We start from the raw sequence: 13,577 nt of genomic DNA on the forward strand, positions 1-13,577 counted from the left end.
CATTACATGTTGCTTGCTGTTTGATGCTGAGCTCCCCGCCCCGGGGTAACAAAGCAATCTTGGACTTTAGGTAAAATTTCAAATCGCTTTAAAATTGGTATTTCCTATGTAACAATGTCAAAATATTCTGGGTAAGCCAGTGGTAAAACAAATTTCAGCTAAAATAACCAAAAGGAAAAAACCTAGTTTAATGATTGAAATTTTGACTTTAAGTCTAAGATAGCTTCGCGATCTTGGGGTCAGGATATTTCTGCTATAAGACAGCCATCAGTGCTATGTGTGGATATGTGTGGACATGCTCAAGAATGTTTCACTTATATGACAGCTGCAGATATTACGGTGGGGGGAAAATGGGGAGAGCTTAAGGGAACCCTTGGCCATCTTCAGCAAATGTATTAAACAAGCATTTTCAACTGCTTGGTGCCTCCCGAGACATTAGAGGCACTGGAATCTGCAAAATCTCCAGTCCAAGCCAGGGATTTAATCAACAGTCTGTGTGTCAATGCTGAATCTTTCCTGCATGCAGTAATGCAGGCCAGTGCAGTGTAGTGTGTTTGATGTTCCTACCTTTCTGATGATGAAGTCATGACAGCCTTGTAATGCAGCGCCGGCAGCTTGGTAACGTAGTGCCGGCAGCCTGGTAACGTAGAGCTTGGTAACGTAGTGCCGGCAGCCTGGTAACGTAGAGCTTGGTAACGTAGTGCCGGCAGCCTGGTGACGTAGTGCTGGCAGCCTGGTAACGTAGTGCAGACTGCCTGTTAATGTAGTGCACTGCATCTTGAACCTGCTACCTGAGTCTGATGGTAAAAACAGTTTGATTATCAACACTGTTTCAAAGCTGGACCAGATTGGTTTGACATCCTTTATTGAAATACTTTGAATATTATTCACGATATGATAGACACTGATACACATGATGGTGGACTACATTTAGAAACGTATACATTTATTACAGAGATTTACTACTAGCTTTTGATAACATTGTCAGTTGGGTTACCTCCCATTTGTGTCAGAGATGTCTCCCTTCAACGCATCATCAATCTGTAAACACACTCGGCGTATAACTAACAGTATTGATTTGAATCAAGTGGTGTAATAGTACCATAATAGACATATAATTCACAAATATCTGAAAACAATTCCAGTTTACTCTCATAACTACCACTGTAATCATTATGCTTAACAATTTAAATTGATCATTATGCCTAACAATTTAAATTGATCATTATGCTTAACAATTTAAATTGATCATCAAAGAAATACTTGTAGAGACAAACATGCAGGCCTACTTAGGACACATCACAATTAAAACAAACGCAAGAAACACAAACTGTCTGAAGATCACATTATAAAATGCCATTTTGTAAAAGTTTGACAAAATGCTTATTTTCACATCCTGATAAAATGCTAATTTCACATCCTGACTGTGTACATATGTACATCTAATTTTAAAACTTCATAAAAGTGTATGCATGCTTAAGACAAAAATCAGATATATTTTTTCATGATTTAATCAACTTAAAAAAAAAATCAAGTGAATACACTTCATTAAAACAAAAATTGTTCATAGCTAACAAGTTTGACATAAACATCTTCAAAAACCTTTAGAGTGAATAAAAAAAAGAGATGTCTGGAGCAGATGTGGGCATCTTAATACATGAATTCTATAAAATACACAAAAAAACTAGAATTCCATACTGTAACCCACAGTGGATATACATTGGTATATATTAATACATGTACTCTCTTCGTAATATGACTCAATGTACACCAAATACAAGCGATCATCAGTGCTTGGGGAAACTTCAGATCATGTGACCGAGCAAACCATCCTGTACGTTTCTCTCAGTATCTACCCTAATTCTTCAACCTTTTCAACCATCCCTGTGACCAATATTTTGAAACATTCTGAGAGAACTGTGCAGTTCAGGGAAATAATTTGCGCAGTTTTATGAAGCTTGCATCTTTATCGCCACAAACAAATAATTTTTGGTGTCATTTTCATAACAGTATGCATAAATGCAACTGAAGAAAGTGCATTAGCTGGTGAAAAGGTTGAAGATTTACAGTAGACACATGTATGTGACCAGTTTGTGTGAATTCAACCTACAGTTTCTGTCCACTGGCCACTTTCACAAAGTGATTTACAAGAAAAAACCCACTGATTTACAGTTTGCCCAGAAATCAAACCTGACCGGGGTTTAACAGATGAAGGGTGGCAAGATTAATTTGTACACACTGACTCATAATACACGTCCTGCAGATTTAATCGTTGTTTTTTTGAACACTGAATGTGAATTATTCAGTTATTCCCTACAAAGATGTAATGTATCAAATTGCTTGTGCTCGGAATTTTCCCAAAAGTGTCTGGGTACTCTATCTGCTGTTCTTCAAAACTTCAGAAAAAAAAACAACACCTGTACAAAATGTGAATGTTGATTCAGGAGTCTACAGGTTCATTGAAACCGATCTTGTCAGAGTTATTAAAACTTCTAAAATAATGTAGATCGTCAAGCCTTACAATGTAATTAACCGTAAACATTGCAAACCAAAATTTACAACATTCCCTTTCATTGTATATACAGGTGCTGTAACTAAGATGTCTCTTTGTAAAGTCAGTTTCAAAAACTTTCTCAATTCTCCATGCAGATCTTAATACCTTCAAAACAAAAGATGTTTTTCTTTGCCTAACATATAATGCCAACAAAAAAGATGTTCACATAGACATACTAGCAGTTTAGCAAAACACAATTAATATAAGCACAGTATTGTAGCAAAAAGAGTAAATTTCACACAAAGCACTTTGTATATATACACGCATGAACAACACACCAGATGAAACTTTCATAATAATTTGTATGAAACAGCTTCTTCTCCAGGAATGTGCACAAAATCTTGACGGAGAAGTCAGTAGAAAATACTCAAAAATCCATTTCTCTTGTGAGACCAACCCCACTTTGTAAAACTGCCAAGTGCTACATGCATGTGTACATTCATCGCCTTTGGTATGGACGTGTGACGCCAAAACATGCAAACTCATACTTCAAGGTATTAAAGCGACTGAGTGAAAACAGAGCTGCCCTATTTCCTGGACTACAATCACCCAGGGTGATTTGTTAACTTCTACACTTAGTGGCAAACTGAATGAGCCAATGAAAACAGGACTGCCCTATTTCTTACACTACAATCACCCAGGGAGATTTGTTAACTTCTACACTTGGTGGCAAACTGAATGAGCCAATGAAAACAGAACTGCCCTATTTCCTAGACTACAATCACCCAGGGAGATTTGTTAACTTCCACACTTGGTGGCAAACTGAATGAGCCAATGAAAACAGAACTGCCCTATTTCCTAGACTACAATCGCCCAGGGAGATTTGTTAACCTCTACACTTGGCGGCAAACTGAATGAGCCAATGAAAACAGAACTGCCCTATTTCCTAGACTACAATCACCCAGGGAGATTTGTTAACTTCTACACTTGGTGGCAAACTGAATGAGCCAATGAAAACAGAACTGCCCTATTTTCTACACTACAATCACCCAGGGAGATTTGTTAACTTCTACACTTGGTGGCAAACTGAATGAGCCAATGAAAACAGAACTGCCCTATTTCCTACACTACAATCACCCAGGGAGATTTGTTAACTTCTACACTTGGTGGCAAACTGAATGAGCCAATGAAAACAGAACTGCCCTATTTCCTACACTACAATCACCCAGGGAGATTTGTTAACTTCTACACTTGGTGGCAAACTGAATGAGCCAATGAAAACAGAACTGCCCTATTTCCTACACTACAATCACCCAGGGAGATTTGTTAACTTCTACACTTGGTGGCAAACTGAATGAGCCAATGAAAACAGAACTGCCCTATTTCCTAGACTACAACCACCCAGGGAGATTTGTTAACTTCTACACTTGGTGGCAAACTGAATGAGCCAATGAAACAGGACTGCCCTATTTCCTAGACTCACTCACCCAATATGTTTAGTCAAATTTTACTAATCATATCAAACGGTGCTATTTTCATTGGACTAATTGACTGAATAACAAGTTCTACCATGCGAGTACAGCAGAAGGTTAAATATGGGAAATGTCAAGAGGAAGTGTGAACCAAATGAAACCATCTTCAAGTTTCTTTCCTACATATTAAATTAGTCAGTTTTATTTTGTCGCAGTTTCAATTCCTTCATTATACAACAGGAATTCCAAGACTTTTGTCACAAACTTTGCCAAAAAATGGAACTTTTTGTGAATTTTTTTACAGTCACATTATACAATTATTAACATTTGAACTTTTAATGTTAACAAAGGTCAGTGGTAAATCACAACAACATGGAATAAGAGCAAAGTTTTACACAGCCAATCAACTGCTAGTAAAAAACGAATAATGCATGTGTCGATTAGTTCAAACAGAAACTCCACTGAGGACAAGCAAAATGGAAGACCAAATAATGCCATTTCAATATGAGCAAATCAGTTTTCCTACTGACATGAAAATATGATAGTAGCAACAGAGTTATGCTAATTCCTTCTAGATTTTTAAGTAATAATAAAACACTGCAAAGATCAAGCAAAAATCTGCCACTGAGTTTAGTCTAAGTGAGCACGCTGAAATACTAGGTTAACCAAGGCAACCTAAGCTGGGACTCTGAGCAGAATATTGCAACTGACTGATTTCACAAAAATCAATCCACAAACTGCGTGTGCGAGCGAATAGCTTGCTACGATGACAAGCAGAGTTGTACTTCAACAAGAATCAGCACCAACCACTCAAACCACGCCTTGAAAACTGTATGTAAACCAGTGAAAACCAAAGGCACAGCCAAACTCTTTCAGTCATGGCAACCAGCCATCAACCAATCATATCAAAGTTCTTTTATGCATGGCCATAATTCATCAATCAAGCATGGCGATTCATCAATCAAGCATGGCCATGATTCATCAATCAAGCATGGCCATAATTCATCAATCAATCAAACCTGGGATAAATTTTTCAGGCTCCTTGCAGCCATAAATAGCAATCATGTAAAGAATCAATTAAAAGCAAGATGACATATGAAAGAGTAGCCATGGCAACCACACATCAACCAATGAACATGAATTTGACATAAGGGGCAAGGATGCTGACTTCTTAAAAAAAAAGAAATTTGGTGACACACTGAAAAGACTGTGACTGCCACAAATCAAAGAGTAGCAATCAGCTGAGCTTGAATGCAGGCTTCTCCATTACACTTTTGAGCGTTTTGAGGAGGGTTCATCTGCAGATCCCTCATAGTCCGCTGAATTTTCCTCGTCGAGGCTCTGCATGAAACTGAGGCTAGACTGGCCAGACGGCCACCCTTCTCCATCCTCTGCGACTTTACGATCCTGTTCTCCAGGAGAGCTACCTTGACTGAGGGAGCGCGAGGGGCCCTAAAACGAGAAAAAGTGATGTGATCTTTTGAGAACTTGGCTGAGTTTTTGAATTTCACCCTTGCTGACTAAATTCAATACTTTTTCAGACATTTTTGAAAAGAAAAACGATGAAAAGAGTGAGACGACATGGGTGTCCCCCACATACTGTGAAGACATACAGAACATGTGTAAAAAGGGAAAAAAAAGATACACTTTTGGAAAAAAAAAAAATCAAATAGTGAGAGAATGTAAATCAAGACAAAAACAGATCTGCTTAAAAGATGCAAAATATCTTTTTTCTCATTTTTTTCCCTTGAACTAAGCTTTTACCCCTGAATTTGTATTTTTCTTAAACTAAGAAATTTAGAGTGTGTCATGCCACCATGCAGATTTTTCCCATGCTGGGTGAAATGAAGTTCAGTCCCTTAATCACATCAGTTTTTCTAGTTTTTCATATTTGATAATGGGCCAGAAAAATACCACAACACAATAGTATAGACAAAGCCATCAAAAATGGGTCAGTGAGTCAGGCAAAACCAGGATTAGAGGAATTTCTCTCAACAGAAATGTGTTGGGGGAAAAAAAATAAGACAAACTATACACAGAAAATACAACATCTACAGTTAGTATGGATTACTGTGCGAAACTTTAAGCAGATCTGTGCGGGGATATACATGTACATTAGTGGCATTAGGTCAACAACTGTCCATTGTTCAAGGTCAGATGGAAACATCAGCTTGTTCATTCTTCAATTTGATCATTGTCCAATGTGAGTTGAAAACACCAGCTTGTTCATTGTTCAAGGTCAGAAGTAAACACCAACTTGTTCATTAGTTAAGGTTAGAAGAAAACACCAGCTTGTTCACTGTTCAAGGTCAGAAAAAAACACAAGCTTGTTCATTGTTCAAGGTCAAATGAGAACATCAATGCATAATAGTGCATGTGAACATATGTAAAACCCCCAAAAATGTGTTATTTTATGCTCACTTGCACTGTCATGTTTCAATCTGGTGTTTGGAAAAAACAGAATGTGAAGAAATGCATGGTGGTTTTAAGCATTACGGTCACAGTGGAATATGAAGAAAGGCACATGTTAAATGCTGAACATCAATACTTTATTTCTACAATAAAAACCATCAGATATGTTTAAATCTTTCCTGAAAGAGAAATACAGAAAACAAAATGCTCTCTGATTTTAATTGGTAAAACACACATGTATTCATCCTTTAACATCTTTCAAAACTTTGCAAAACAACAGAAAAATTTGTTCTTAAAAATTTTGAAAGAGGCGCCTGGGCTAGTCAAGGAAACATCAAACTAAAGGACAGAAAAAGTGACAAAAACACTGACAATACGAAAACTGATGAGGTTTGATGTGTTTATTTTCACCGTAACATATCATGGCACGTCACATGACGAGTACAGACAATATCCTGGGACTGAAAATGACCTCAGCTGAAACAAGACAACATAATACATGGTCTAAAAAACATCATAAGCCAGCTAACTAACCCGAAATTAGTTCTCCTTTCAGCTCAAAGCAAAAGTCTTTTTTAAAATTTTCTGAAATCCATTCCATAGTGCCCTTCCCGACAATTAATACAGGATATAAAACCTTTCGATGTTCTGATTTTTCATAAAGCTTCTTTTTTTTCATATTTTTCTTTCACGTCAAGGTAACCAAAATTCCATAGGGTCAAGGTCAAATTAATCAGTACCAGCAAAGTCGTGAAAATATTCTGTATTATGATATTAACCTTAAACATACCATGAAAAAAAATTTACTGTTCTAGAAGTGCGGTAGATGCAAATACCAAGCAAAATATGTTTTAAGTTGAACTGAACACTACCACATCACTGTGCAGAAATATATGGGACTAAAATCTATTAAAATTGAAAGTTCATTTTGGTACTGTATTTCATACATGGTTTTAAAATCATTTTGGTTGCTAAACTTGTTTTTTTGTTGTTTTTTTGTTCTGCAAATTGGCTCACCACAGGTACAAAATGGTTATGTCTACCGCTATACTTACACAGAGGCACCTACAGTTACACATTTTCAACAACATACAAATAACAATCAGATTAAAACAGATAAAGCTTCCAGCTTTCAATACAGCTAAAAATCTTTCGAGTCAAGGTGTTAAACCAACCAAGTTGATGAATATTCTGTTATTTTTGGACTTTACCAACACCCCACATTCCTGCTAACTTATCCTCCACACACCTGCTAACTTATCCTCCTCATATCTGCATTTATATATGTGATCTGTATGTATGTAACTCGTCCACAATCTGCACAATCTAGGTAACTCATCCCCAATCTGCACAATCTAGGTAACTCATCCACAATCTGCACAATCTAGGTAACTCATCCACAATCTGCACAATCTAGGTAACTCATCCACAATCTAGGTGACTCATCCACAATCTGCACAATCTAGGTAATTCATCCACAATCTGCACACTCCATGTAACTAATCCACAATCTGCACAATCTAAGTAACTCATCCACAATCTAGGTAACTAATCCACAATCTGCACAATCTAGGTAATTCATCCACAATCTGCACACTCCATGTAACTAATCCACAATCTGCACAATCTAGGTAATTCATCCACAATCTGCACACTCCATGTAACTAATCCACAATCTGCACAATCTGCACAATCTAGGTAATTCATCCACACTCTACGTAACTCATCCACACTCTATGTAACTCATCCACAATCTGCACAATCTATGTAACTCGTCCACAATCTATATAACTTATCCATAACCTATCCAAAATACCACAAACTCTTCCACAATCCTATTCTTCATTCACAATCCAACTATTTAACAAACCAAGACTTGGGTCCATCCTTGTTACAGGGGTAATTTGGTAAAGTACTCTGATTACAATGACTGGGCACAATATCTGTTTCAATCTCACTGTCCTTCAAAATGACATGTTTACATGATGATAAAATAATACTTTTTTTTTCTCATTTTGTTGCAAACACATAATACCCTGTTTTCCAGTTCACAATGAAATACAAAGCTGGATAATGTAAGAAATCTACCACTACCAAATGACGTACAATGGATACATGTGTGTGTATATATATATGTGTGTGTGTGTGTATATATATGTGTGTGTCTGTATAGACTACGTGTATTTTGTAACTCAAACTTTGTACACATCAATGCATGGTTTTTTACCCTACCAATGGGTCCTGTGAATCATAACATGGATACTTTGTTATCTATCTCTATATTAAAGTAACAATACAACAAAAGACATTTTCTGTAGTTTCTTTGAACATTATGAGGTTTGTTCTCCAGTAGATACATTTTTTTTCTTCATTAAGTTGCATTTACAAGAACTTGGCAATACTTTCACAAAACACCATAAATCTTCTGGCATCAACAACGGCATTCTAACCCTGACCACGCAATATGATGATCACCCCCTCACACTCTCCCCCCCCCCCCCCAAAAAAATGCAGAAGAATGACTTACACTGTTTTGTGAAAAATAAAAAAAAATGCCTGGTTCCGGTAGAACTCTATATCTTACTCCACAATCAGTTAAAATGTCAATTCAAGTACATCAATAGTCTGGTACTTGTAGTAAGCTGTATACCAGAAACAAACAAGTCATGGGTATCATGGACCTATTATGCACTTCTTATCATATCTTACGTCAAAAACAACAACAACTCATGAAAAAATCCATGAGGTTATGAATTATGCATGCACTTTAAAAACTGCGACCTTCAAAATACTTGACATTCAAAGCAATAAGTACGTAAATTTTGCCCCTATCAATAATGGGATATGTACATACATACATAATAACATGAACATGGCTATATGTTAATCCTACAACAAAACGATCAAATGCAGAAAAAAAAACAAACAAAAACAACAGCTCAGAATGTATACGTTTTCAGCATCAAACTGAACAGGAAAAACAACAATATACGGGCGAAATTTAAGGTCATTTAGCATACATCTTTAAAATGTGTCTCAATCACCAAATTAACTTTTAAATAATTAAGAACATGGTACAGTTATGTAATTAAAAAAAGTCTCCAAACCATATTTGGTCTGGAGCAACTACTGACAACTTTATGATGTTGACAAATAAACATAAAGACAGAAAACAAAATTTCCGAAAAGGAACCCCCCCCCCCCAAAAAAAAATATGCTGTCTCAATTGTGTGGAAATTTTCTATATAACCAGAAGTTAGTCACAGCTAGTACCATAACATTACCTGACCGAGTAGTTTGAGCACCTTAAGACACATTAAACATAAAACTCAAAACGACAACAATTATGCTGGTAGCATAAACACAAGAAGTGGTACGGATAAAATAAGTTCAAACAAAAAAAAACAACAGATTCCTCCCCCACACCAACTCCCCCAAAAAAATCACTGTTTAAAAATTGTGAAGCATAAAAGTTTGCTTTCTGCATGATATGTCTTAACAACGACATAGCCCTAAACTCACTCACCCTATCAATCATTCAATCAAACACTCTCTGATTTCTCAATAAGCTCACACTTGCATACTTAACTGTAAGAGTTCAGTACACAAGAAATGTGTAAAATACTTGTAAAACAAAATGCCTCTGATAAAATTCCTAGTCAATGAAGCTTCAGGCAAAACAAGTAACATGCATCTTTTTGTTGGTGTTTTTTTTTTCGTTTCATTTTCTTTTTCCTTTTAACATTTTCATACAACGAAGCAAATGTCACCCGAATAAACATAATGAAATGATATGAGCATGAAAATGAACATTTGAGCCATCGTTTCTGTTCTTTCTCCTAGAATCCAACTTCCTGTTTTCAGAGCTCCCTCTATGAACTACCTGATTCCCATGTCCATCTGGGATGAGAGACCTAGTTTCCGAAGTCATCCAAATGGTTCGAAGAGCCCTGTGCCAGGATGAATATAGGATAACCATGGGAAAGGGGTGGAAGCATCACAAAGACGTCAGGTGGAGTCAACTCCTCACATTACATTTAAGATTCAGGTAATCAAAATTAGGAATCAACATAACATATGCAAGCAATATGAATTATGAGAAAGTTTAACAAAATTTGGCACATACACGATTAAACACTGAACGTCACAAAGATGTTATCAGTCTTATCGGTAAGCTGGTTTGCGCTTAAAATAGTAGACTGATCTCGCTTGCTGGCTGATAACACCCAGTATATCCCTAATATAATCTAGAATATCCCTGATATCGTTGATAATCTGGCTGATATAACCAAGAATATCCATGATATCACTTATAATCTGGCTGATATCAACTAGAATATCCCTGATATCATTAATAATCTGGCTGCTTTAACCCAGAATATCCATGATATCACTAATAACCTTGCTCATATGACCCAGTATATCCCAGATATAACCTAGAATATCTCAGATATCACGGATATTCTGGCTAATATCGCCTGGAATATCCCTGCTATCATTGATAATCTGGCTGATAGCACCCAGTATGTCCATGGTATCACTGCTAGTCTGACTGATATCATTAACAATCTGCATGATATCACTGTCAGTCTAGCTTCAAACAAGCTGTCCTGTTAAACCTGCAATAACACATAAGCTTTTACTGCACTCATTTTGGACAAAAACAAGAACACAATTTAACTCATTTTGCATTATTTTGGTGTATATACCATTACAAGTATTAATGTGTACTTGTAAGCACATTAAATCAAATTATTCACTAATTTAAAGTAATATAAACTGTAATATAAAATGTACTGTTCTACAATGTCAATACAATGCTAGCACAAGAGAGTCCAACAACATGTAGCTTTACAAAGATAAACACTGACATTCACAACACAGCAGGTCTAGACAGGCTTCACAAAATAAACACTGACATGCAACATGGCTTCCATCACCCCTTCATCTACAGCCACATTAATAAACAGGTCTGTTTACACCATACGGATATGAAATCACCGGTGCTCTGAACAGGATCTACACAATTTTGATATGTGTAATGTATTCCAAGGGCACAACAGCACCTGATTCCATAAAGTGAATCTGGACGTGACATTTAGGATGCATATGTTATGGGAAGAGAAGATCAAATTAACAGAGATTTGTTTTGTGTCAACAGTTTCAATCCAAACTCCAAACAAAATCAGTTTTAATGCTTTGGACGGTCAAACCTGCCGATGTGGAACTGACCCGTTTATACTGTATCTCACTACTTTCATTACTACACAAACGATGTTAACTTTGAATAATCACTTATAAATTTAAACCCTGCTTTCACTTTCAGATCTGCAGAAACAGGGTTAATATCTCTAACGGCTTTGAGAAATGGGCTTAATGTCAATGTCTACCACCAGATGGAGCTGATGGTGGCATGCGAGGTTCATAAATCGTGCCTGAAGTTGACGTGGAGACACCGTTGTGACTGAAGCCACCCGTTTGCGCAATAACATGGCGTAACGCGTTAACCTACAGACAGAACAACAACAACAACATTCAACAAAACATCACAACCACTTGTAACGTGGAATTACAAAAACAACTGCGGTTCTCGTTGTAAAACAACAAGCTTTAGAAAAATTTATGGTCGAAACCTTTGAAGAAATATGATGGCTACATCTGCAATAATTTCTATCTCTGATATAGAAGGCAAGATTACATACATAAATGGATTAAAAAATTTTAAAGAGACCATAAAGAATCAGAATATATATGGACAATGTCTCGACTGAAACCCAAAACAAATTTTAAGCATTAGAAAAGTCAAGACTGTGAAAACACTACACATACTGCACAGCATTCTGATATTTACAAAAGGCTGAACAACAACCACTACTCTGGTCATCTTATTTTGTCGTTCACATGATGGTCATGAGTTAATCCCCCTTACCAATCAGTTTGGATGCTCTTAGAGGAAACCTTTAAAAAGTCATCAGTTTGAATGGGAGATTTAAATAGACACACGGGTGTCAATGAAGCCCTACACCATGGAACCACAAAGCTACAGTAAACCTAGCATACACTTTGAATTCCTTTCACAGATAAACACGTGTGAGTCTTTCATCTGGTCATCACAGATGAAACACTAGCAATGTGACTGGTTCATGACAGCATTACTGGTTCACAGAAATGTGACAGGTTCACAGACATTTGACACCAAGGGTGCTGGCTGTATTTTGATATGATTTGAAGAACATGGTATCCTGATGCTACATGAGCTACATGACAAATGGATACATGATATCACATGACAAAACAGATATCACATGACAAATATGATATGATATCAGGGGACACACAAATATCACATGACAAATATGATATCATGATATCAGATGGCAGAAATATCACCAGATGGCAAACAGATAAGATAGCACGATATCACATGGTAGACAGATATCATCAGACACACACTTCAGCATGATGTCATGAAGACAAATACGCTATCATGGTATCATGAGACAAACACTCTACCATATCATGAGACAAACTTGGCCAGATGATATCTCACGATATGACACAATATCATGTTATCACATGATAAAAACAACACAGTAACATGCCTCACAATCACAGACAAGGTTAAAAATACAACAACCACATGAGCAAAAAGACAACACACATGCACTGTCAGAATGGGTAAAGCAATGGACCAGACAAAAGGACTTCTTCACCATTCCAGCATTTGAACAAAAAACATACTGTCACAGAATCACCCCAGCCTAGTAAAGGTATATAAACACATGTATATATTGGCTTAGATGTCACCTCATGGCCTCCCATAAAGAGGAAAGAGGATGGGGGGAAAGGGGAGATAACCAAGCATTACTGATGTAATGACATGGGACAATATACAAGTATAGGTCATTTGTAAATCAGGTGAAATAAGGTCAAATCACTAGAGCTAACAGGTGTTCACACATTATGATTCGTAGTAATAGCCCATGGCAGGAAAACAGGACATTCATTCAACTGTTTAATATTTTGATGCTAACTCTGGGTAAAATGGCATTACTTTACAAAAATTTCCAAAAATTTTTCATTTTTTCCCCTTTTTTAAATGTTGTCTTCAGCGCTAAATATCAGAACCAACCCACGGATAAGAAAAACTGGTTAGGAACATCAAAATGCAGTTGTGTAAAGCGCCTGCCTGCGGGTTA

At 36.7% G+C, this 13,577-nt stretch overlaps 1 protein-coding gene across 8 annotated transcripts in view; it reads right to left on the reverse strand.

The window, feature by feature from the left end:
* Positions 1 to 743: 743 nt before the first annotated feature.
* The window catches only part of LOC135480701 (pre-B-cell leukemia transcription factor 1-like), a 52,472-nt gene continuing 39,638 nt past the window's right edge, over positions 744 to 13,577 (reverse strand). For 3 of the 8 annotated variants that reach the window (XM_064760605.1, XM_064760606.1, XM_064760604.1), the window contains exon 8: positions 850 to 5,418. In XM_064760605.1, the coding sequence (XP_064616675.1) occupies positions 5,233 to 5,418 (186 nt within the window). In that variant the 3' untranslated portion in view covers positions 850 to 5,232. Of the gene's footprint in view, positions 798 to 849; positions 5,419 to 8,904; positions 11,887 to 13,577 lie in introns of those variants that run through there. The other 5 variants (XM_064760612.1, XM_064760607.1, XM_064760610.1 and 2 more) reach the window with 3 other exon arrangements.

This window comes from Liolophura sinensis, chromosome 13 (assembly GCF_032854445.1).
Source record: "Liolophura sinensis isolate JHLJ2023 chromosome 13, CUHK_Ljap_v2, whole genome shotgun sequence".
Classification (NCBI taxonomy): domain Eukaryota; kingdom Metazoa; phylum Mollusca; class Polyplacophora; order Chitonida; family Chitonidae; genus Liolophura; species Liolophura sinensis.